The sequence below is a fragment of the Cimex lectularius genome, unplaced genomic scaffold, assembly GCF_000648675.2.
Source record: "Cimex lectularius strain Harlan isolate CLEC.00 unplaced genomic scaffold, Clec_2.1 scaffold73, whole genome shotgun sequence".
Classification (NCBI taxonomy): Eukaryota; Metazoa; Arthropoda; class Insecta; order Hemiptera; family Cimicidae; genus Cimex; species Cimex lectularius.
Window position 1 is genome coordinate 687,847 of NW_019392632.1, and position 25,958 is coordinate 713,804.

The 25,958-nt window shown below is 34.8% G+C and overlaps 1 protein-coding gene and 1 long non-coding RNA gene across 4 annotated transcripts in view; one reads left to right on the plus strand and one right to left on the minus strand.

Moving 5' to 3' along the window:
- Positions 1-22,372, plus strand: part of LOC106662791 (insulin receptor-like) — a 65,585-nt gene extending 43,213 nt beyond the window's left edge. For all 3 annotated transcript variants that reach the window (XM_014387124.1, XM_024230404.1, XM_014387125.2), the window contains exons 4-15: positions 11,222-11,367; positions 14,307-14,434; positions 14,548-14,997; positions 15,063-15,244; positions 15,300-15,471; positions 15,564-15,685; positions 15,747-15,945; positions 16,846-17,005; positions 17,070-17,574; positions 17,633-17,843; positions 18,085-18,493; positions 21,245-22,372. In XM_014387124.1, coding sequence (XP_014242610.1) covers positions 11,222-11,367; positions 14,307-14,434; positions 14,548-14,997; positions 15,063-15,244; positions 15,300-15,471; positions 15,564-15,685; positions 15,747-15,945; positions 16,846-17,005; positions 17,070-17,574; positions 17,633-17,843; positions 18,085-18,493; positions 21,245-22,027 — 3,467 coding nt within the window. In that variant the 3' untranslated portion in view covers positions 22,028-22,372. The remainder of the gene's footprint in view (positions 1-11,221; positions 11,368-14,306; positions 14,435-14,547; positions 14,998-15,062; positions 15,245-15,299; positions 15,472-15,563; positions 15,686-15,746; positions 15,946-16,845; positions 17,006-17,069; positions 17,575-17,632; positions 17,844-18,084; positions 18,494-21,244) is intronic.
- Positions 22,373-24,297: 1,925 nt separating this feature from the next.
- LOC106662716 lies at positions 24,298-24,929 on the minus strand. The gene is made up of 2 exons (XR_001339943.2): positions 24,649-24,929; positions 24,298-24,550 (listed from the first exon to the last, which is right to left on the minus strand). It is a non-coding gene; the product is annotated as an uncharacterized LOC106662716 (long non-coding RNA).
- Between the last annotated feature and the right edge of the window lie 1,029 nt (positions 24,930-25,958).

The following is a 25,958-nucleotide window of genomic DNA, read 5'->3' on the forward strand; positions in this document are numbered from 1 at the left end:
TTTGTGTTTTACCTCTTTGGTATGCTGAGAAGGAAAACCCCCAGGGAAATAACGATAAGAATTTGAACAAAAAACATCCGTTTAGTCGATGATGCATGCGTATTAGGCGCACTTCCGTCTGTGGTAATGAATGCTAAATATTTGACCTGGCCATGTCGTTAAATCGATATTCACAAACCTTTATCAAATCAGTGTTTTGCTTGACTTAATGGTGAAATTTTCTCTGAAAAAAACTTTTGTATTTAAACGTTTGTTGCAAATATGATAAACAGGAAGCATTCTTTTTATCTTAGTCGCTATACTATCAAAATAATTGATTATGTTTGAAGAAAACAAATTTTTTCCATTCCACACTTTAATTTTTTGTACATAGATTTGATTGTATTCATACGATAAAGGATGATTTATACAGTCGTTTAGCTTTATACGATAACAAGACGAGATAAGTTCATTATTATTCGCAGAGGAGGGATGAAATTCTAATGAGTCAAGTCTTAATAATCTGTCTAGCATAACTTCATATCAAATCATCACCCCCCCCCCCCCTTGTTATGGAAAAAGCGCAGACTTGGTTTTGCTTTTCTTCCTCCATCGCGATTAACCTAACCATTTTTTACCTTAACATTTTTCTTCTGGACAAAAACCTAACAGGGGAGCCAACGGTCGTGGAAAGACGTATTTAAATGAAATTTGGAGATATTAGGTCAAAAACTATTAGGCACATCATCGAAATTTCTTACCATTGCCTGCATCGTAGGAGCCGAGGAAAATAATTAGGTAGTTTTAACATTTTTTTAAAACATGGGTTTCTTCCCTTTTATGCGTGCATATCAAAGTTTTTATATATCAGTTGATTTTTTTTTTCAGCTAGGATTACAAAATAATATTCAAAGAGGTATTAAATAGTAAGATAGGTCCATGAAATGTTACAAAAACGAAAAGACGCTAGAAAATAAATAGAACAAAAAATTGTTTAAAAAAGACCCGGATTCTTTTAAGCACCTTTGAATCATTTAATTAGAAATTTTTATAACAAATGAAAAATAGTCATTTTTGTACTGGATCAACCAGAGTCAATTTTTTGTCGTCCATGTCCTATAGTTTCCTGTCAACATTCATAACCCCTTTGGATTCTACCAGTTATGACAACCGTTGAAAAGATGGGTCACCCATTGCCCCCATAGCTCTTCCATAGCCGGAGTTCGACGACTCCAGGTATCTGTTTTGTAAACAGTTACTGGGTCTCTCAAACCCAGATTGAACGCTCACTATATTTTCAAGGATCTCTCAGGCCCATGATGAAATAAACTAACATATTTCTTGGGTCTATTTTAGTTTTCTAAATTTTCAATGTGAATATCTATTCTCTTGATATTTGCAGAGATCAACCTGGTCCTTCAAGAGAACCTTTTACGAGGGAAGGTCCAAATTTTTCCGAACGAATTTTAATGTTGCAGAATGAACTCAGTGAGGAAGAAGCTAATTTTGGCGATATTTCTGATGATGAAGAAACCAAACCTACCTGCCTTTGCGACACTTGTGTTTATCGGAATGCTGTAAAAAACTAAGAGCTTCTTTTATTTTTTACTATCACAAGTGTAAGGTATCATTTTAGTTGTGAAAAAACTGGTAGGAATGACAGTGCTAAACTAAGCAAATGCACATGGCAAACGGAAAAATTATTTTCATTTTAACAAAAGTATTTTGCTGGAATATTTTAATCTTCATCGGACCCTCTAAATACCTCAGAATAGTAAACATAAAAGTAAATTACACACAAAACTGAAATATAGTGGTTTGAAAAAAAACCGGGAGTGGATCTGTCAGATCCATGACGGAACAAACTAACTTCCGAAGGAGGGAACGGGTTAAAATGAATCCAAAACTTTTTCCGGTAGAATTTATTGATAGCGTCTTTTTGTAACTTTATATGTAGGTATTTAATGTTTATTACGATCGAGGTCATGATAGCTCAAGTGGTAGAGCAGCGAGGTATCTAGCCGAAGATCGTGGGTTCGAATCCCACTCGTGACACTGACTTTTTTATCTCAACTAAAATCCTTAATTAATTGAAAGATATTAGTTGGTCAAGCGGACCACGAAAACTAGTGAATTTCATTTTACTTTGTTATTACTAAAAATCTAGTATAGTTATAATAGATCTATATAGTTGAACCCGGCACCTAAGTTTATCCACTTGCATACAAAACACATCATCAATACTGATTGAAAATAACCTTAACATATATGCATAGGAAAAACAGAAAATAATATTTAAAAAAATTATATAGTGTACTTCAATTTATTTTTGTTTTCTATCACGTTCGATTAACTACGCAATAGATCCTTCCCCTGTACGAACGACGCACCTCTCCTCGAAAACCTCCTCTTCGAAGCTTTTTGTAGAGTGTAGGGCTATTTTTCGAATCGAATCGGTTTCGCAAGCCCTTGCCCTTTAAAATTTATTAGTTTACTCTTCAGGTATGTACCATCACGCGTCCAATCGTTCAGCAAATTGACGGTGCATGCGCAGTTGAGTTTTGGGGGTTCCATTTCGCACCAATACCAAACTCAAACTGTCAGTCCGGCCCGTTAAGGTTCCATCGCATTTTGTAACCAGTTTGGGACTGGTTTTGGACCGTCAAAACAGTCCGAGGATTTTACGCCTGGCAGATAGGATTAGGCCTTGGCAGAGACATGCACAGATATTATACATCGGTTTCGCTCTTGTCCAATCGCAAGTCAAAACCGGATTTATATGTGAAATCAAATACAGTAAACATGCACATGTATATGTATTTTTTAACAGTACCCAAATAAAAAAGTAAAATAAAAAAAACATTGTTATGCATTACAATTAATTAAGGTTTTTAGTTGACATAAAAAAGTCAATGGCACTAGCGGGATTCGAACCCCACGACTTCAGCTAGATACGCCGCTGCTCTACTACTTGAGCTATCGTGACCTCGATCCACTCGGACACTAACTAACCATCTTAAACTCCTTTTTGGGCAAATGGCAAAAAGGAGGGAAAATTCAAAAGGTGAGTTTGAGATGGGAAGCTAGTGTCCGAGTTGATCGAGGTCACGATAGCTCAAGTGGTAGAGCAACGGCGTATCTAGCCGAAGATCTTGGGTTCGAATCCCGCTCGTGCCATTGACTTTTTTATCTCAACTAAAAACCTTAATTAATTGTAATATATTAATTGGTCAAACGGACCACGAAATTAGTGAATTTAATTGTTATGCATGTTTTAAAGAATTAGTTAGACATATATTAGTTGAAAATATGTAAAAAGGAAAAATATAACAAATTAATAAAAATTTCTCTTTCTAGTGTTAAAAAAAATCTATAATATAAAAACGCATTAAATAATATATTAAAGTATTTTACAAGTGAAGTTGTTTAACGAATCATAATTGATGAGAAAAAATTCAGTTGAGGGAATTTATTAGCCGTGTTCTTTTTTGTATACAATTATTATAATCATCAAGAGTAGTTTTCCATATTTGTTTGAATGATACTCAATTCAAAAAGTTCTATGTGGTGTATTTGTTATAGGAGGAGGAAAAATTGATAAAATCTAGAAGAGAGAAACACTCGGTATAATTCACTAGTTTTCGTGGTCCGCTTGACCAATTAATATCGTTCAATTAATTAAGCTTTTTAGTTGAGATAAAAAATGATTTGAACCCACCACGTTCGGCTTGATACGCCGCTACTCTACCACTTGAGCTGTTGTGACTTCGATCCACTCGGACACCAACATCCCATCTCAACCCCGTGGGTTCGAATCCCGCTCGTGACATGACTTTTTATCTCAACTAAAAACCTTAATTAATTGAAAGATTTAAAAATAGCTTTGACTGCTTTTTCAAAACCTGCATAGTTTTTGCTCCAGCCCAGTACGTCCTTCGTTAGCCAGCAAAGCTAATGCTGATATAATTTGTATTAATTTAGAATATAACTGATAAGTTATGGGGAATCTTCGTGTTATGTTATCGACGTGAAATTCATTATTAGGGCTACAAATTTTTTTTGGAAATGTTTCCATTTTGAGCAGACAATTTAATCTATGTACCTAGGTATGCCAGCGAAACCAGATTTCGCCGCGGATCGCCAGGTATTCGCATCCATTACAAAATAATAGGCACAATGCTCAAATGTAAAACAAAACGTCCGTTTCCAATTTCAAACGTTTCGATACCAAGTAAACTTCGGAGTCCGAGTTTGAAAAAAAATGTTCCACCGTGCTAAGGATCGTTGATTAGTCAACGTTCGGGCATGGGAAATCAAAATCACGGATTAGTTAGTTACAGGTTTGTGACTGTGCGATGGAACAACCGTTTTAGTATCGGTTTGTCAACGTACCTTCAAGACAGTTTTTACGCTTTTGAAAAAAAAAAATTCCCCCCCCCCAATAATGCATATTTTAAAAAATGTCCTCTTCCCCATAATAGTTTATTTTTAAAAAGGGTCAGCATAATAGATAATTTTTTATCATAGCGCTGTGAAATATGTTTCTCTTGATGGTAATAGTTTTGATTTTCAAAAATATTTTCATTTGAAGGAATCGAGGACAGCACGTCAAGGTATTTATTTGTTCATGTTCTTGTCTTTTTGCTCCCTCGGTTTTTTGTTTAGTACCTTTTGTTTATTAATTGTAAATAATTAGTAAAGTATTTTTTAAATAATTGTTAATAAGTAGTATATATGTAAATAATTACTAAATTTATGAATAGTTGTAATATTTTTTTAATCACAGATTGCATTTAATACAGTGGAATTTGCTTATCGATCTTCAATGGATCTCGTAATCAGATCGTCATGACCGAACTTCGCTTTATCCGGATTTTTATATTTTTTTAATAATAATAATTAACGTACATATTTGAGAAAAATGGTGAGGATAAAAGAAAAAGGCCAGTTGAAACAATTTGTTGCATTTGTTTAACACATATGTATTATAACATAAACATTAACTTGCAGAATTTTTATTACCTTGTTTACCTTATTACCATAAATAAATTGATTTTTTTTAAATAATCAGTTGGTGTGTTTACTTTTTGAACAAAAAGATGATTTCACAAAATTTTCCATACTTTTTAACGCCATTGATATATCTGGCGTTTTAATTTCACTATATTCAATAAACAAACACTTATGAAATTGATAGAAAAAGAACGTCCTCGATATTTTAAACCCGAAATTGTTGAGACGAAAAGAAACCAAAATGGTGGCTGGGCTGAGTTAAAGGGTACCACAAATTCAAGATTCAACTGAGTAAACACGCCAGATCGTTAGTCATTTGTTAATACTCAGGAAATTTAAAGGGAATGAAAACTAAGAAAGTCGATATAAGCGAACACGAGCTGTTATCGTTTCAAAATGTATTGCTATTTACGGATTCTCGTTGTGTATGCGAAAAAAAATAATTGCTGCATATCAGATAAACCGACCAAAAACCATTTATTTACCACGAATACTGTTGCATCCGTCATCGTTATAAGCGAATTCTAATTCTAAGTTTTAAAATCATATTGTATATATAAATATGCATGAAATAGTCGTTTTACCATTGTGTAAAAATGTGTAATGTAAGTAATAAATTAAAAGGAAATGCAATGTAAATTCCACTTTTATTCATTTAATACTACCCAAATATAATTTTCATATTCATTCAATAATCTGTTTTTTAATTCATTTAATATACCCAAAATATTTTTGAAAATTTATTAATGGTTAGTAAATACAATTAGTCAATTTTTCATAATATACGAAGGGCTTACGTAAGTAATGAGTGGGTAACAATAACAATAAATTTCAGTTAATTAAGGTTTTTAGTGGAGATAAAAAAGTCAGTGTCACGAGCGGGATTCGAACCCACGATCTTCGGCTTCACTCGGACACTGACTTCCCATCTCAACCCCACCTTTTGAATTTTCCTTACTTTTTACCATTTTTCAAAAGTGGTGTAATCTATTTGATTCTCAGCGACAAATGAAATGGCAAAAAGAAGGGAAGATTCAAAAGGTGGGGTTAAAATGGGAAGTTAGTGTCCTAATGGATCGGAGTCACGATAGCTCAAGTGGTTGAGCAGCGGCGTATCTAGCCGAAGTCGTGGTTCGAATTCCGCTCGTGACACTGACTTTTTATCTCAACTAAAAACCTTAATTAATTGAAAGATATTAATTGGTCAAGCGGACCACGAAAACTAGTGAATTTAATAATATTAAATACAGTAGATTTAGCTGGTTTGCCTAATCTGACTTTCCCCACATGAGGTCGTCGTTCCAGCAAACAGACGTGCCCAAAAATCTAAAAAGGCAAGCTTTTAAGGAAAATTTTAATTAAAGGTCATTTATGAACTAAATAGATTTCAAAATTGTAAAAAAATCAGCATTTCGGAGGTGTCTTTACAAATCAGTGCGAACGTGCTAGGCAATAACGTATTGACACGAATTTACTATTTTTCGACCTTTGGATTTTTTTATATATATTTTATTTATTTTTTACGAGGGTAAAGGGTTCGCAACAGCAGAAGTCATAAACCCTCAGAGTGCCGGTGTTTTTGAAAAAAAGCCCATTTGTAAGTATGTCGGGTTCCTTTGAATTTTTGACCGTTTCTAATTTTTTTGAAGTTTTTAAAAAATTCCTGTGTTCAGATTGCCATCGGAATTCACTGGGAAATACCTGCCATGGTCATTTTCGAAGGTATAAATCACATGAATAGGGCAACTTTACAGGCTTTCCACTTTGAGCAGCTGACGCTTACCGACACCCGGGTTGCGTTGTGGGTTGTCGGCATAACCACCACCACCATCAACAATTTAACCCTGGTTTTATAAAAATAAATCGATAGTGAAGTTAAAAAAAATTAATGAATGTGTCATTTAAAGTTTTTCCGGAAAAACTTCCTCAGCGTCGTTCCACGAAATAAACGACCAAAAACGATAAAATATCAAAACATCCTTATCTTGAGACTAGTGGAACTTTTATTACAATTTGCTGAGTTTAAAAAAAAGAAATTTTTGTGTCAAATTTTGTAAGTTTAGTAAAGCAGTGTGCATTCACGGATGGTTTTTAATCCGTGTTAATCCGTTTTAATCCTACGCTTTAGTCATAATTTCCGTCCCCCGTTATTGTTTGTTTTTAAATTCTTATTGTATAGTCGTACCATCCTAATTAACTCGACACTCTCGACACGATAAGCAAGAATGGCACAAATACACAGAAGAAAAACACTTTGAGCCATGAAGATGATCTCAATAAAGATCGAAACGTGGCACGATAAAGAAAATGCTTTTCTGAAACCTACATCACACCAGACCGCATCTCACGATTTCTAAAGAAATATCGATTAACGGGCAGTCACCACACATCCTAATTAAGCGACCCCTTTCTCGAATATTTTTATGAAAACTTGTGTGGTATCGATTCACGTGTTATTTTCCTTCCCAGGTAAATCATTTATAAAATTTTCGTATCCCGTTACGTGAATATGCTCAAAGGCAATTAATTACAATAAGGAAACGCGAGTCCTTTTGTGCCTTAATCCTCTTAAAGTATATGTTCTTGTATCGACATATTTAATGTTTGTTAAGGTCTATCTCTCAGGGATCATTAAGCCGGTTGGTTAATTCTTGTAATTAGAGTGGTTAAAAGATTGAAAAAATGAGCCTGAGCAGTCGTAATCATGAGACATTGGTTAATTATTTGAGTTATATAATAGTAAAGTTATAAAGGGATAATTTATATATATTTGAAAGATAATCTAATATTATTAATCAATATTTATCTTTTGTTTATGAATAATTAAAAGTTATAGGCCAGGGTTTGACAGCAGAAACAAAAGAACATGCGTTGTTGGTTTAGAATCTAAAACTATAGAACAGGGGTGCTCAAACGGTCGATCGCGATCGACCAGTCGATCGCGAGTGCTTTTTGANTAGTCTAAAAATATTGAGGTAGATCGCCAGCAGTTCAAGTTTGAGCACCCCTGCTATAGAACATCTCGTTGGATAAAACAATTACCACCGCTTTATATAACGTTCACATGGAGAATTTTGAACACAGGTAAACTAATTGGCAATTAGCAAAGAGAAGCGTTGATAATTAATTTATACGGCAGATCGCCTCTTTCTTGGAAATATGGATATTTAAGAAACAGTTTCAGTGACGTCTTTTACCCTCGCCGTTTTTGCTTTGTGCTCAGGGTGTTAACCCGGTTTATCTGTTGATAATCTTTATTTATAGTAAGGAAATGAATTCAATTAAATTGCACGTTGAAGTCATGGAGTGGAAATTTACCCTTGGAATAATGGTAATTTAAATAGAATCGCGAAATCGGCAGTAAATCTAAAAAACAATTAAAAAGATTCGGTGTGTGATTTCCGCTTGGGATCTGAGTGGGTGGAAATGTAATTTGGTCGGTACCGATCATTTTGGTTCGGCCGTGGGACAAAACAGGCGGTCCAGGATGATCGTAAACTACCAAAGTAATAATTAAATAATGACGTTTCTTCTCTACCTCTTGCCGGATAATGAGCCCTTCATTTTGGCCGTTTACACAAACCCACTAGACGGGGGAAGCCGAACGGCTGACGGACCAAAAACAGCGAATACAGGCGGATCATGATGATCGTAAACGACTGAAGTAATAATTAAACTATGAGACTATATCTTCGCGAAGTCTTGCCGTATAAGCAATCTTTAATTTTTTTACTGTTTAAGCAAATATCACTGAATATGGCGAGAAGCCGAAACGCATCTGACATACCAAAACAGCGACTATAAGCGGGCTAGGATGATCGTAAACGATCTAACTAATAATTGAATAATGATTTTTCTTCTTGACATCTTGCCGGATAATGAACTTGTATTTTGGCTAGTTACAAAAAAAGATCACTGTAAATGGCGGTAAGCCTAAAAGTTTCCGACAGACCGAAACAGCGACGTTAGGCGGACCAGGATGATCATAAAATACGAAATTAAGTTATTTAATATTTACTGAAGTGAAATTCACTTTTTTCCACATCCAACATGTATTTGTTAAATTTAAACAATGTTTGTAAATCCCAGACCCTGAAGATGATCTCAATAAAGCCCGAAACGTTGCCACGATAAAGAAAATGTTTTTCTGAAACTTACATCACACCAGACCGCATCTCACGATTTCCGAATAATCATCGATTAACGGTCACTAATCACCACTCTTATCGATTAATGAAATTTTATAAGTCATATTCATCCATAATCATAAATAATCTAGAATATGTAAATAAACCTGGCTTTGTTAAAACTAAAGTTGTTAACCAACTGGCACTCTTGCAGGCTGGCAAGTCATCGGTTGAGGAACCCCTGGTATTTCCTCCTGTCTCTTTTTGACATTTAAGTCAATATTTATTCGCCGAATTTCTTCTATGACATTAAAAAAACCTTGCCTTTTTCAAGGGCCTGTTAACCTCTAAATTATGCGATCAATTATGTAAAACTGGTGTGGGTTCACAACTGGATTAAATCGACAAACATGTTCAACGACCGTGATGTCGTTTGCAGGACGGGTACTTCCGGTTCACATAACATTTTGGGATCGATGGTTTAAACATATTCTGAAGTTTATATATTTATTAGTGTATAGTTTAATGAAAAAATATATTAATTAATATTATTTATCTTTTTCTACATGTTTGAACTATTTTTTTTTTTAATTTTGTTAGGGGGGAAGCGTCTAATTTTTATGTAGTTTAATCTCGGCTCTGGATTTTGGAAGGAACGTTGTATCTTCAGCCTATCTTGAGAATTGGCTCTTGTCTCAAATAGAATAAGGATAAATACTTTTGAATCATTCATGCCGGCAGCGGGACGGAGATCGATTCCAATTCCGTCCCGGCATACAACTTCCATTCATTTAAAAGCTCGGGCTCAATTAAAACTTATTTCCCGAGCTATTTTTACCACCGGTCGGTCGTCTGGATACCAGGAGTGAAGAGCGATCCGCAAATGCTAAAAGCTTACATAAACAAAGGATTGAAGAGGGGGAGGCCATTCATCATTAAGAAACGTAACCGTGATCAACCAGATTTACGTCAATTATTAATTAGGAAAAACCTTTTAAATGAATAAAAATCAATGTAGGCCCGCTGAACGTATTTTAATAACAATGCATATTATTGCTCAAAACTATATAAACTACAAAACTTAATGTTAAATTCGAGGTTTGCCACAATATTAGGTTTGTTAGAATAGTATAGTTTGAAGGGAGCCAATATTGCCTGGATGGGGGTATTTCCACGCAACCAGGATCGCGGTAAATGTGCATGTGAATGAATAAGTGATGATTAGTATGTGTTGGTTTGGACAGTGAATAAGTGTGTAATTAATTGAATGAATTAAGCAGAGATCGATGTATGTATTTGATGTGTGTGTGTGTGTGTGTGTGTGTGTGTGTGTGTGTGTGTGTGTGTGTGTGTGTGTGTGTGTGTGTGTNTTGTCCCTCTCTCACTTTCTATCGATCTTTCTATGTATCTGTTTATATTCCTATTTATCTATTTAACTATCTCCCTATTTATTTCTGTCTCTCTGTCTGTCTGTCTCTCTCTCCCTCTCTCTCTCTCTCCCTCTCTCTCTCTCTCTCCCTCTCCCCCACTCCCTCTCTCTCTCCTCTCTCTCTCTCTCTCTCTGTATGTATGTGTATGTATGTATGTCTCTCTCTCTGTCTCTCTCTCTCTCTCTTTTTTCCCTCTCTCTCTCTCTCTCTTTTTTTCCTCTCTCTCTCTCTCTCTCTGTGCGTGTGTGCGTGGAGAGAGTGAGAGAGAGTGAGTGTGAGTGAATGGGAGAAAAAGGTACATATGGGTGACATACACACAGTACATATATAAATTACGGAAAATTAGCGTTTGGAAGGAGGAAAGACAAAAATTTTTAAGTGAAGAAGCGTAGCTTACAAGCTGCCAGGAAACGGTTATTCACGAAATATTTATAATAAATGTATCATCAAAATTATCTTGATAAACTGGAGCATAAGATTTTTACGTAGTTGAGCGTATAAATTAGGTAAGAGAAGCCAGGCATTTAGAGAGTGAGTTACTGGTGAAATGTTGTAAATCTAAGTTGATCGTTCTGGTGAAATTATGATTAAGTGGTCAGTAACAAGATAATGTGTAATAATAATTGTTAAAAAGCATACAAATCTGTTCACAGTTGTTTCTTTGTTTTCCAGATCTATGCTACGATAACACAATCGACTGGGACAAAGTGGCAGTCTCAGGTGTTCGTGAATATCTTTTCCCGAATGATACCGAGAAAAATTGCTCCTGCCCCTCCTGCTCAGATGGCCTCTGCTGGTCTGAGAAGAACTGCCAACTGGTATGTCAGAGCAATTTTAACATTACCTACGGTGGCTGGCAAGTTTTCAATTTTTGTTGACTTTTATCTTGTTGTAGGTGTATTTGGTTTGTTTTTTAAATTATTCAACAAAGAGTGGAAATAGAAGGAGAGAAACACCAACTATGAACGCATTGAAAACAGAAACGTACACATTTAGTTAGAAACAGTCTAGTCTAGTCGTGACAAGACTGTTATGTCAAAATTTGGGTTATTATCTTAACGATTTACCGAGATTAGATAGTGAAGGGCCGACCTAAACCCCGAAAGCGTAAATGTCCCGTTATGTATGTATTGAAAAAAATCTTAATCATTATTATTTTGAGTACTAATAAATTGCCTTGATTTCCCCAAGTAAGATCCAATTAATTACACGATTGGATGCAGAGAGACATGGTGAATTTCTTAGGCCCGTTTCACATGCCAGTCGCTTTTCTTTTTTCTCAAACTTTTGGGGACGGTACTCGGCCCGAATAAGAGATGCATTCATCCCGCGAAAAAGATTCGGAGTTGGGACAATCTCAGTTGGGGAAAGATTTCAATCCTTTCCTCCTTTCTTGATTTTCTCTCTTCTTTTTAAACTGTTTCACGACGAGACGACTCGCGGAAAAATGATATTCTGGATCAAAGTATTTGCCAGACTGGAAAATTTCATTCAGCCGACTTCATTCATTTTTTTTTCAATTTCTCAGGCGTGACATTTATGTTTAATTAATTGAGGAAGGATGAATGAATGACACATAAATTACACTTAAAGGTAGTGCTAATTACAAATTATGATGATAATTTAATTAGTACTCTTTATAAACGACTTATCTTGTTAGTATCCAGTTTGTTGCCAGTGGGTTAGGGGAGCACATTTTCTTCTGGCGCAAGTGTGATGTACATATTATAAAATAGGAAAAAAACAACTAGTTGTAAGTTTTTGACACCATAATCCCATTTTCCTTTTTAATTTTTAATTTTAATTCGCTGTCTTATGTTTTTCAATATTAATAATTTAATTAATAAAAAATATATAAAATGACAGTTTAGAATTCTAGTTATGCTGCTTTTTTTTTTTTTTTTTTTTTTCAGTCAGATTCGGCATTTTGTAAGCCATTAGAATTTTGAAAAAAAAGGAAAACAGACCAAAGACTATTGACTCATCACCTCGCACAATTTGTGGGGGTTCTCTGAATTTAACAAAGCATTTTTTGGTGAAACTAAGTCAAAAAATAATAGACTCAATGATCCTACAGATGAGAAAAACTTCTCTGCTAATTTAAATATGTAGTAAGCATTGTGTATATATTCTTATATGTATATATATTTGTATATATGTATGTATGTATATGTATATATGTACATATATACATATGTGCATACATATATTGTGTATATATATTCTTATATGCATATGTATATATATATGTATGTATATGTGTATATATATATGTATGTGCATACATACATACATACATACATACGTACATACATACGTACGTTCATACGTACATACGTACATACATACGTATACATATATATGTACATACATGCATATACATGTACGTACATACATATATATGTACATACAAATATATATATATTTTTTTTTAGTACAAAATACCTATACAATTTAGTACGTAATAAAATAATAGAAAAATTCTTATTTAAGAGCTCCAAAGAGTGCTTAAAACAAAAACGCATTGTTTATTTTTCAAAAACAATTTTTTTAAAGTTTTTCTAACATTTTAAGTGTCCAATCTCATTTAATTCGATCCTGTATATTATTTTCTTATTCTAGGTGGGAAAAAAATTGACTAATAATTTTGAATTTCACGCACAATGAAGACAAAACTCTGCATTAAAAAAATTAGTTAAATTACCTACGAATACTTTTCTTGTCTCCTAGGGCCTGGTGACAAGAAGGTTCTGATTAATTTTTTATTTATTTTATTTATGTTTTAATAGGTTTCGTGATCCACTTCACCAAATAAATTCTTTTCAATTAATTAAGGTTTCGGTTGAGATAAAAAATTCAAAAGGTGGGGTTGAGATGGGAAGTTAGTGTCCATGTGGATCGAGGTCACGATAGCTCAAGTGGTTGAGCAGCGGCGTATCTAGCCGAAGGTCGTGGGTTCGAATTCCGCTCGTGACACTGACTTTTTAATCTCAACTAAAAACCTTAATTAATTGAAAAGGTTCTGATTAGTGTATGATATTTTTTGATGTAGTCTCAACAAAAAACGTTTAATTAAAATCAGTTTACCTATGACCATAGCTTAGCATTTTGTATCATACATTTCGCAAAAATATGATTTATGTTTTATAAACCTTAGAAAAGTACTTACACATGGTAAAACGCATAGACCAACCATTGACAATGTCAAAATACTGAAACATGTGTGATCTGGCAAGAATATCATGCTAGGATGATCATTACTGTTCAAACTCCTGATTTATCACCTTACAACATTTCACCAAATATGATGCCTGTTTATAAAACTTATCACCAGACCAATCCCTGATTGTAAGTAATGCTGACAATTGTCGGATAGGCGAAGCTAGTAAGAATAAAGGCGTGATTTCTCAGCTAATGCATGAAACATTGTGGCACATCACACACAGTATAAAAGTTGAACAGGAAACAGTTAACTTAAATGTTCACAAATTCCAAGTCATGTTTCAATTGCAAGGAATGACTCATATACTTAATTGACTAAAGTTTGACCGGATTAAACTTTAGTCGTTCAACTAAAAAGTTGATCATCTCTGATAAAACGAAGGTTCACAATTTAATAATTCCAGTTTTTACATTGAAATTTCAAATTATTGAACTATTTTGGTTGTCGAAAAACAAACAAACCTTTTGTTTTTCACAATCATAACATGTTCAAATTGTGTAATTTTTTTTTAATGCTTTCATCTGATTTTTATAGGACTTGGCTGAATCTTCTTGCCACCAAGAATGTGTTGGAGGATGCACTGGCAGTGGTCCGTCCAATTGTGTTTCATGCCGACACTTATATTTCAGAGGGAAATGTGTCCCTGAATGTCCAGATGGCTAGTAAGAATATTTTTTTTTTGTGTTTGAGTTGTAACCATTTTGAAAAATTGATGAATTCATTATGAAATGATGTTAAAAGATTATTGCTTAATTAATATTATGTTTTTTTATAGTTACAGTTTCAACTCCCGACACTGCATTTCAAAGGAGGATTGCATAAACTCCTCTTCTACATATCACAAAATGAGGAGGAATGATGGTGCCCATTTGGTCTGGTTTATTTGGGGCAATTCTTGTGTGACTGAATGTCCTCCCAAATTTGAAAAGACCCCAGATGGCAAAAGTTGCCAACGTTGCTCAGGCATGTGTAAAAAAGTGTGCTCTATGGGGAATGTCGACTCGCTGCAGGCGGCTCAGAATCTACGAGACTGTACGCACATTGACGGAAATCTTGAGATCCACATAGGAACGGGTAAACCTGAGGTGGTGGCAAAAGAACTCGAGGAAAACCTCGGCATGATCGAGGAGATCGAGGGCAACCTTAGGATTATCCATTCCTTTCCCCTGGACTCTCTGGGTTTCTTTAAAAACCTCAAAGTCATACATGGATATAAGGACAAAAAGTATGCTACTTTTGTTTAACCTTGTTTTACTTGTATTCTATGCTACACTACTTTTCATGGGGTAGAGGAACAAACAACTTGGTGAATCACTCGCTGTTCGTACTGGACAACCAGAACCTCAAAGAAATCTGGAACTGGGACACACGGCCAGCCGGGCGAAATTTCAAGATACTGAATGGTTACCCATTCTTCCACTACAACCCTATGCTCTGCTACAAGCACATCGAAGAACTAACATCCATTGCTGGTACTTTCCCTTAAAATAAATAAGATGGCAAACATGGTAACAACTTCATTTACAGGTATCCAAGATATCAAGACAATAGAAATTACAAGAGAGAGCAATGGGGGAAGGTTTGCTTGTAACAAGCTATCGCTCAACGTCACTGTTCATCTTGTTTATGAAAACGCTATCGCACTTGCAATTGAGCAGCCTGAATTCACGAATATGGCTAAATATTATCAGATGATGAGGTATTTTTAACAATTTTCCCCCCTCGTAATGAATTTTTCTTAATTAACAATTTATTCCTTAACCTTGAACTAACATAATAAAAGTGTTTCAGGTTTGTGGCCTACTACATGGAAGCTCCCCATCAGAATGTAACTGAGCTCAACACTAATGAGTGCTCCGAGTCTAAATGGAAGATGCACGACATTAGTGGCCTGAACGAACCTTTTGATGGAGGTTAGACAAACAGTCCGTTCTTTTTATTGCATAATTTCTAAAATGCTTATATTTTTTTCAGGGCCTCCTAATGGATCAATCTACCACATCATAACACGACTGGAACCGTACACACAGTATGCCTTTTATGTTAAAACATATACGGTTGACTCAACGGGAATCCAGTCACCAATACAGTATGTCAGGACTCTTCCGAGCCAACCAAAGATGCCTGCAAAGCTTGAAGGCATTTCGAACTCTTCTTCAGAAATTTTACTACAGTACGGTTTATATATTATTTTTCATTAGTGTGTAGTATATTTAAATACAAGGCGAGTTTAACTTTTGTCCCCCTCTTTTTTTATTTGGGCATTTTTGTATCCCACAATCCTGAAGAGTTAGATAAAAAGTTTTGACTCATGAGAAACTAGAAAAAATATAACTTTATATGTTAACGTTTTACAAAAAAATTCAAAAAATACATAACTTAATTTCATGAAGATGTACTTCAGTTTAATTATTAAATCCATTACAATCCGTGGTCCGATTGACCAATTAACATTTTTCAGTTAATTAATATGTATGAAATGTATTGGTTGAGATTAAAAATTCAGTGTCACGAGCGGGATTTGAACCCACGATCTTCGGCTAAATATGCCGCTGCTCTACCGCTTGAGCTATAGTGACTTCGAATGGACCACGAATTGTAATTGATTTAATAATTAAACTGAAGTATATCTTCACGAAAACTCTCCGTGGCCATTTCATTTGTCGCTGAGAATCAAGTAGATTACACAACATTTGAAAAATGGCAAAAAGGAGGGAAAATTCGAGAGGTGAGGTTAGTGTCCGAGTGGATCAAGGTCACGATAGCTCATGTGGTAGAGCAGCGGCATATTTAGCCGAAGATCGTGGGTTCGAATCCCGCTCGTGACACTGAATTTTTAATCTCGACCAATACCTTTCATAAATATTAATTAATTAACTGAATAAAAATAAACAAAAAAAAAAAAAAAGTAGGGGCAACAGAAAAAGAACACTCACCCTGTATTTGGTCAAAAACTATAACAATTCAATTATATTGTTGATGAAACCAAATAAATTTCTATTTACTTCAATTTCTAAAGGTACTGACAAAATAATAAACTGCTTTAGTAAACTTTTTTACATTTTTTTTGTAGTTGGAGTCCTCCAGAAAAACCAAATGGAAAACTTGTTTCATATGTTGTGTCCGGATTCATTCAGGAATACCACCCTGATTTTCTGTCTACAAGAAACTTTTGCAAAAAGCCTTATGTACATATCCCACCCACTACACCACCGCCCAAATTTATGACACACGTGAGTTCTTCACATTTGAAAGGAGAAAATTATATCGTTTTAATTTAATATCATTAAATTATAGGTGAAAACCAAAGATGAGTGTGTTTGTAATGTGAGCACTATACCCATAGAAGATGAGTTTGAACCACCCTTAGTTACAACAGAACTTTGCGAGACGGCAGATGAGCTTGCTAAGTCACCACCATTGTATGAATATGACGGATGCCATAAGTATGTTTATGAGACCCTTGAACAGCCTCCATTCTTGAAAATCTATGAGAACGACAATATCGGGAGGTACGAACGTGGGATTTCGATGATCGAAGAGGACGATGACCTTGTTTTAAATGAGGACGTCGAAATGCTTGGAAGAGATGGTTCTCTTGTCAAGTTCCACCGCATTTTCCCTGCCGAAGCCAATGTCGCTCTTATTGGAGGCCTAAGACATTTCTCAACTTATACTATAGAAGTTAAAGCCTGCCGAGAACGGGTTGAGGGAGAACTCCAACGTTCAGCGAACTGCTCTATTTCGGCTTTTATTACACTAAAAACACTTTCCGACTCCAAGGCTGATGAGATAGTTGGTGGTAATGTCTAACACACACCAGATTCTGGCGGTTTGTTTAATTCCGAAATTTTTCACAGGGTTGAGAGTGCAGGTTGAAAACCGGACTGCTATTCTTAATTGGGTACCGCCGAAATCAAATGGTATGACAGTTTCATACCAGATTGAGCTTACCAGGACTGACAGGGACGAGATGAAACCAATGCCTGAATGCATCCCAGTTCAAGACGCCAAAAATGGTGCTTTTATGCTTGAAGACCTCGAATTTGGAGAATACAAAATTCGCTTAAGGTGGGTGTTTATTACAAAAATAAATGACATTGACAAAACAAATGCGACATCCTCTTTCACCCCTAAACAATTTACTAACTTACAAAAGAATATAATCCACAAAATAACTAACAAACAAAGCCAGCAAGAGTAGGTAGACCAGGTTGATTCTATAATCTTGCCTCTCTTTATGGCATAAAATAATAAATATGTTTTATTTTAACTATCATTTTTATATTTGTATTTGTTTTTGTTTCTGTAGATCGCAATCTTTAGCTGGCCCTGGAAAATTTACTGCTCCAGTTTATTTCACAATATCTGGGCAATTTGCGAAGGACATGATGGCTGTTGCTGTTCTCACGGTGGTCATTTTGCTAGTGATCCTGGTTTCAGTCACATTGGCCGTGTGGTACTACAGGAAAAATCTCATGATAAACCAGCCTGTACTAATAGCGTCTGTCAATCCTGAATACTGTGGCCTGCTTCACTTTGATGAGGAGTGGGAGCTACCAAGGGAACGAGTTCATATAGTCAAAGAACTCAAACGTGGCAACTTTGGAGTTGTTTGTGAAGGCCTCCTTGTTCCAGAAGGGAGAGTCGTCGCCGTTAAAAAAGCAATCAATGAAAATTGCTCTCCTCATGAAATCGCCGCATTTCTTAATGAAGCCATGGTAAAAAAATTATTTTATTGGAATTTTATACTTAGTGATGAATATTTACACATTGTCAAGTACAAACTTCCCCTAACTTGGACAAGTGTTTCATCATTGTGCATGATTCACCAAGTATAAATGTTAATGATTGTTCACTAGTTTTCATGGTCTGCTTGACCAGTTAATTAAGGTTTTTAGTTGAGATAAAAAAGTCAGTGTCACGAGCTGGATTCAAACCCATGACCTTCGGCTAGATACGTCGCTGCTCTACCACTTGAGCTATCGTGACCTTGATCCACTTTTATCTCAACTAAAACCTTAATTAATTGAAAGATAATAATTAATTAATAATAATAATTAATAAAGATAATAATAAAAATAATAATTTAATAAGTTAAAATGAAGTATATCTTCACTAAAGCTCTCCGTTACCATTTCATTTGTTGCCGAGAATCAAATAAATTACACGGCATTTGAAAAATGGCTAAAAGGAGGGAAAATTCAAAAGGTGGGGTTGTGATGGGAGGTTAGTGACCGAGTGGATCGAAGTCATGATAGCTCAAGTGGTTGAGTAGCGGTGTATTTAGCCGAAGGTCGTGGGTTCGAATCCCGCTCGTGACATTGAATTTTTTATCCCAACTAAAAACTTTCATATTTAAAAACTTTACCTCGGCCTAAATGTCTTTCCATTTCCCAATCACAAAGATTGACCTGAGCAATAAAAGAACTGAGACTTATTAGTAGTAGGTCAGACTAGTTAGCTGGCCGAGGGTTGTGGGTTCGAATCCTGCTCGTGACACTGACTTTTTATCTCAACTAAAAATCTTAATTAATTGAAAGTTAATGATTGTGGTGAAACTGTTACAAAATCTGCTTTATAAGATTACTGTCATTGAAGACTATTCGGATCATCAAAACACAACAAAATAACTAAATGAAAAATTGTTGTACTCGTCAATAAGACTAATAATTTCCATGAATCATTGAAGTAAATGATGAAGTGGAATACAGTCAAATAGTCTGTTTTTATTTTGTCTTTATACAAATTGTTAAGAGATAATGAAAACTTCCTAATCCGTCTGAGTAGCGCAAAACGATTTGGTTGAATATCGCTCTGTAGTGTTTTACCATTCTTGTACTTTAAAGCATTGTGTATATCTTTACTGTTTACACTTTGAAAACGGATTATTTAAGGTGTTTTTATTCATCAGTTTCTTTTGAGATCTTGTTTTTTTGTAAAAATTATGCATTTTTGTAATGTAAGGTTTTATATTACTGCAAAGGGAAAATTGCAGCTTAGACTGGTAGAGGAGAAAGTTCAGTTCAGAAGCGGAAATTTTGTCTTGGAATCCACAAATTCCACATATTGGTTTGTAAAAGAAGTATTTCAATAATTAGATTTTATCCCTCTTGTGTTTTAAAGTAATGTCAAATTGGCCATTATGCCAATTAATTATCATTTTTATCTAAGGTTGGATTAATGTCACAAGCGGGATTTGAACCCATGACCTTTGGCTCACTACACCACTGCTCTGACCACTTGAGCTATCATCCTTTTAGACACCAACTCCTCATTTCAATGTACAACCATTCAAATTTAACCTTTTTTTTGCCATATTTTCAAATATTGAAGCATGATTCGATTCTCAGTGACTTACGAAGTGGCCTCGGAGAGCAGTGCTGTCAGTTTTATTTGAGATCTCTATTATTGCCTGATAATGACATGATGAGAAAGCACTGTCTGTAAATGGTTTCAATGGCGTTCAGAAGTGAAAATTTTGATTTGGAAGACTCATATCACTCTTGTCATCCTTCAACTGATGTATGATGACCAAATTCAAACTTTTGTTAAACCATACTTAATGTCACAAAGCATTAGATTAGAATATCTCATAAAAGTGTTTCAACACAAAGAGAGCAGTGCTATATTGGTTCCTCTTATCTTGACTGAGAATTGGACTGCATCTCCATCTGCCATTCCCTCTTAAATTGCAATAAATAATGATAACTGGGGATGAAAAGTGAATGCTTTGCAACAACGTTCAGAGAGGAAATTACATGGAAAACACAGTGATCTACTGTTAACAACCAAAAGCCAAATCACAAGGATGTAATAAGAGTTGGTTGGATTGGCAAGGTTATTATCAATATTATAACCTATCATATTATATATATTATTATCAGCTCGTTTCAGCTAACCAAACCATTGATTTTAATGTATACTGCATTTAACTAACCGGAGTGATGAAAGTCAGTGATTGATGAAAAAATACAATGGGATGGTTTTCTATGAGAATAACACTCACCCACATGTGAGTTTGTAGCTAGACTGACATATGCTACCCCACCCACCATATTATCCTTACATAACCCTCTTTAGATTTCACTTTTTCTGAGCTCGGAAAAGCTATAATAATGGGAAAAACTACTTCACTGAGGTTTGCACAAAACACATCAATGAGTTCATTGCTCAAAAACCTAATAATTCTGCAAGAGAGGAATTACAAAATAAAATGGAAATTGCATTGGACTTCATATATTGTTGATTAATTTTGTTATAATACCTGAAATTTTCATAGAATTTAATATCAAAAATGCTTCTGACTTAATAAAACAACATAAAATATTCCATATGCACCTGTACCTGTGGCATTGATGGTTAAAATAAATCAAACTTATGCTATGTTTTTGTAATGTATTAGAGATTAATTTTTAAACAAGTTTTACACATTATTTAATAATTGACAAAAATTTTGATTTAATTTTTAGGTGATGAAACAGTTTGTGGATGGACCACACATAGTGAAACTGATAGGTGTTGTATCACGTGATGTGCCTGCACTCGTCGTCATGGAGATGATGGCAAATGGAGACTTAAAAACCTACCTCCGTGAGTGTAGAAACAAAAACGTTCCATCTTCTCAGCGCATGTTACTGATGGCAGCTCAGATAGCCGATGGCATGGCTTATCTAGAAGCAGCTAAATTTGTTCACAGAGACTTAGCCGCCAGAAACTGCATGGTTTCTGACAATGGAGTCGTCAAGATCGGCGACTTTGGCATGACACGTGACATATACGAAACAGATTACTATAGGAAGGGGAACAAAGGGCTTCTTCCGATAAGGTGGATGGCGCCCGAATCACTCAACGATGGTGTCTTCACGAGTAAATCAGACGCTTGGTCTTATGGAATCGTTCTTTGGGAAATGGCGACCTTGGCATCACAGCCATACCAGGGACTTTCAAATGAACAAGTACTTCAGTTTGTCATATCCGGCAACAAGCTCGAACTTCCTCCTGTTTATCCAAAGCCATTTAAATCACTCACAGCTTGGTGCTGGCGCTGGAAACCCAAATTCAGGCCCAGCTTCATTGAAATATTAAGGGAGCTTGAAGAATACATGACTGTTTCTTTTAGGCAGGTTTCTTTTTTCAATAGCGAAGCAGGCCTTCAAGCCAGCAGGGGTGCACATTCAAGTGAAACAGTTCCAGAAGAACTAAATTGCGACACTGTTGCTTCTTGCCCATCTCCAACAAATCTCATGGACTGAATATTGTCCTTATAAATAGAACCTCTTACAGATTTTTCCCCATTACTTTTAAGCTAGTACATAATATAGTTTTTTTTTAATATCAGAAAAACACAGATCGTATTATTTACAATCAACCTGATAAATTATTTATCTTTTGATAATTTTTGTTTTCAGATGTAAAAGCTGTAATTTTCATGTTGTGTGAATCTTTTGGGTAAATGTAGACTCTTAATGTCATAGCATTGTGGCATGTACAAGTTATACCTCATTAACCAAGTTCCTATATTTCAGTATAATTTACAGTTAACGAATGGGTTTGTGTTTTTATATGCAACCTGTATTTACAAAAAAAAAAAAAAAAAACAACCAAAGAAAGTAAATATTGTTGCAGTAAGCACCCAGTTACTTCGTTTTAAACCATAGCTATGTATGGCAACTCTTGTTCATCTTGTACAGTATGAAAAATACGAAAATTCATTTGTATGCAATTCACAGATGTAAGGCAACTATTGAATTGACAATTGTTCAAAAACAAAACTTGGTACAGTATGAAAAACAAGAAATTTCATTTTTATGTAATGCACAGACTTGGAAATTGAGAAATCACAAAAATCACTTAAGTAGGCGTACTAGGTTGAAATTTGTATTTTTTCTGAACGGCTACTTTAAAAACGATTTACTCTGCTATTCAGAAAATGAGGAGCGCCGGCTTGAATTGGTAAATGTAGCTCAACACATGTACATAAAAAAATACTATTTTCATACGAGATAAGTCAATTACACAATTTTACACCTACAAATTATATTTAAGGTGTATGTATTATTAGCCAATTGAAATCTTGCATATTTTTATTTACCGATCGTTGTAATTCTCAATTCTATATTTGTGTGTAAAAGTAAATATTTAAAAGTTACCAAATAAATGAAAAAATGTAAAAAAAATTTAGGAAAATATTGTCTGAAAGTATTTTCTTATCTCCTCATGTAAATCTATGTTGAAAAAAACGTGTACATATATATGTCTCATACCTATTGCGCTTAAAACGAAGATTTTTTTATTAGGTTAATTGTTAATTGTTCCTACATTGTTTAATCATCGCATTTTATCTTCATTAATTCATAAATGTTTTATTTATGAGATGGAAAGAAATGTTTTTATACAATGATGTTTAATTTTCGTTGATGTTTTTTAAATAATAGAAATAAATTTAAAAAAAGTTTTATTTATGTTTTGCTTCATTTTTCTTAACAAACTCCAAGATTTCTACAAAATCTTACCAATAAAGAACTAAACCCAGGGTGTTGATATGAACTGTACTGTTGCGAACCTGGTTTTAAAAAAACCAATAAAATTTCATTACTATTTCTCGATGAATATTGTGTATCGGGTGTTCAAAGAGTTGAACCTAGAGTTCATCGTCCTGATCATTAAGATCTGTTTTGGTCTGTCATGTTCATTTAACTATAATACTTCTCTCCTTTGCGCTCGCTGTACCATATTCTTCTAAGATGTTGGTGGTGGACTGTTGCTGCAGGTCATCTCAAAAGGGCATACGATGTAAGGCCAACTTCCCATAAACAATTATGAATCATTTTTGTTGATGAAGACCTTTGCCAAAATCTTGTACTTCATTCAGATCTGGTGGGTACTATGGAAAGGGTTCATTACTTGACAATATTTCTGTCCTCCCTTAGCTTGTAATGCGGTGAAATCCACTACCAGGTCTCCTATTGCACTTCCAATCAGTCTCTCGAAATCGGGCAAAATCCTGGGAGACTGAGCTCTGAGAAACTCCATCTGTGATATCCACTTGCATGCGACCTTGATTGACTCATTCTCACAATAATATCGTGAACTTCTGGTCCAAGACCTTTCCACGGTTAAAGAGAATACAACTGGATTAAAATAGGGAAAAGAGGAACAAAACGGTTTACAAAATGTGTAATCTTCATGTTTGCAATTCTTAAGTAAATCCGTTATTAAAAACGAGGATTAACACTTATTTGTTTTTGGTTTGCATTTTCTATTTTGTTTTCCAACTAACAAGAATATATCGGTTAATTTAATTAAAATTAAAATCAATGAATATCTCTATTCATTTTTGAGCAGTTTGGATAGACATTAAATTTTTTTTAAATTATTCCTTTTCCAGTAATGGTTTTGCAGTTTTAAATAACAACTGGAATATGATTAATTGATGAAATTATAGACCAGAATACAGATGGTCAGAATAGCCAGAGGAGATATAACAAACAAAAAATGATAAAAACAAGTACTAAACTGTTAATTGTAAACAAAAAAATGTAATTTCTTAATCATACTAATTGTCGTACAGTAAACCAACACATTTTGTTGTAAACATATCCCGTTTTGCACACAAATATGCCAGTATAATAAAGTTGCTAGATAGATGTCGGGGTTTGTTTACACCATGCCCTTTGGGAGCTGTTGTGTACCCCTTTCTGTGCTTTATAGTACACTAGTGTTTTTCCAGGCTACAACGGAATTACTTTTCCCACTGTTGTGTTATTTCATCGCATCTGGGAGTGCAACATAGGAAAAAAACAATCGTATAAAAATGAGGTAATAAAACGAGCGAGGAAATCATTAGTTATTATAATCGAGGTTAATTATATACCTTTGGCTTACTTGTTTGATTGTACTTGTGCTTTAGCAGCTGAATGTTCTATTTTTGTATAGTTTTTTGATCGTGTTTGAAATTTACTTTTCTTCTGACCGGCGTTTTTCTCAAAGGTTACATATTTTTGTATATTTGCCATTTTTGTCTAGCAGGTTGGTTTTTATTCTCGAGAGCTCTGCAAGTGTGTTTGTTATCTTTAGTGCAGTTTTTATGTCTAATTTAATTAAGGTGTTTAGTTTGTACGTCTATTTTCCTGCAATGCAAAAAAATGTACTAGATCGACTCACTATTTAAAAAAATGCTATTGTTTATATATTTTTAAGAAATAAAATCTTTATTACCATCTGTATAATTATACATTTTGTAATGTTATGTAATATTACATATTTACATTTCACTATGCCTTATGGAGTTTTAGCAACCATTGTTCTCTTAACTTTACGCAAGGGTCCTTGGACAGGATGTATCGGGGCCATCGTCATTTAGTCGTCTGACGGGATTATAGGGAAGGATTATGTTGGACAGGGATTTGGCTAGTGAGTTGAGGAGAATGGAGAGTTTATCATGGAACTTAAAAAATTTCGTGAGGGTTATTTACAAACGGCATTTTGAGGTCGTTGTGGAGGTGGTATTGGAAACATTGTAATGACTATGCCTTGACTATGATTCTGGACTTTGGTTTAGAAGGACTGAAATCGTTGGACATTGGTAGGTTTAGCGATGCCCACAGTTCTAATACACATGGCCTGTTTGGTTGGTAATGTTTGGTAGAGTGTATGTTTTTTGTCGACATTGTTTTAGATTTCCGTCCTAGTTGTTTGCAGAGTAATACGAAGCATCTGTTTAGTTCATGTCTTTTTATTTGGATGTGTCGGTTCTAGGTTAAGCATGTGTCAAGATAGAACCCAAGTTACACGGTTGTTGGGTATTGTTGAACAGGACTGTTTTTGAGGAATATTGCGAGAGGGGGTTTTGCTTCTGAGATGTAGCATGGGTGCATTTGTTTTCATTAATTTTTACCCTCCAAAGTTTGGTCAATTCGGCTATACGTTGGATGTGTGCCTGGTGCTCCTTGGATAAGATTGCAAGTACGGGATCTGATAAAAGCACGGCTGTGTCGTCTGCAAAGGATGTAAGTAGGGTAGAGGGGATGTGTGAATATGGTCTACTAAGTTTTTGTTTTCAGTATTAGAAATATCGATCATTATTTCATTCGCGAACATTGGATCAAGGTATGGTCGCGAAGAAGAAAGCAAATTCAGTATTACTGCCAACCTTTTTAACCAAAAAGTTTAAATATGTCTACG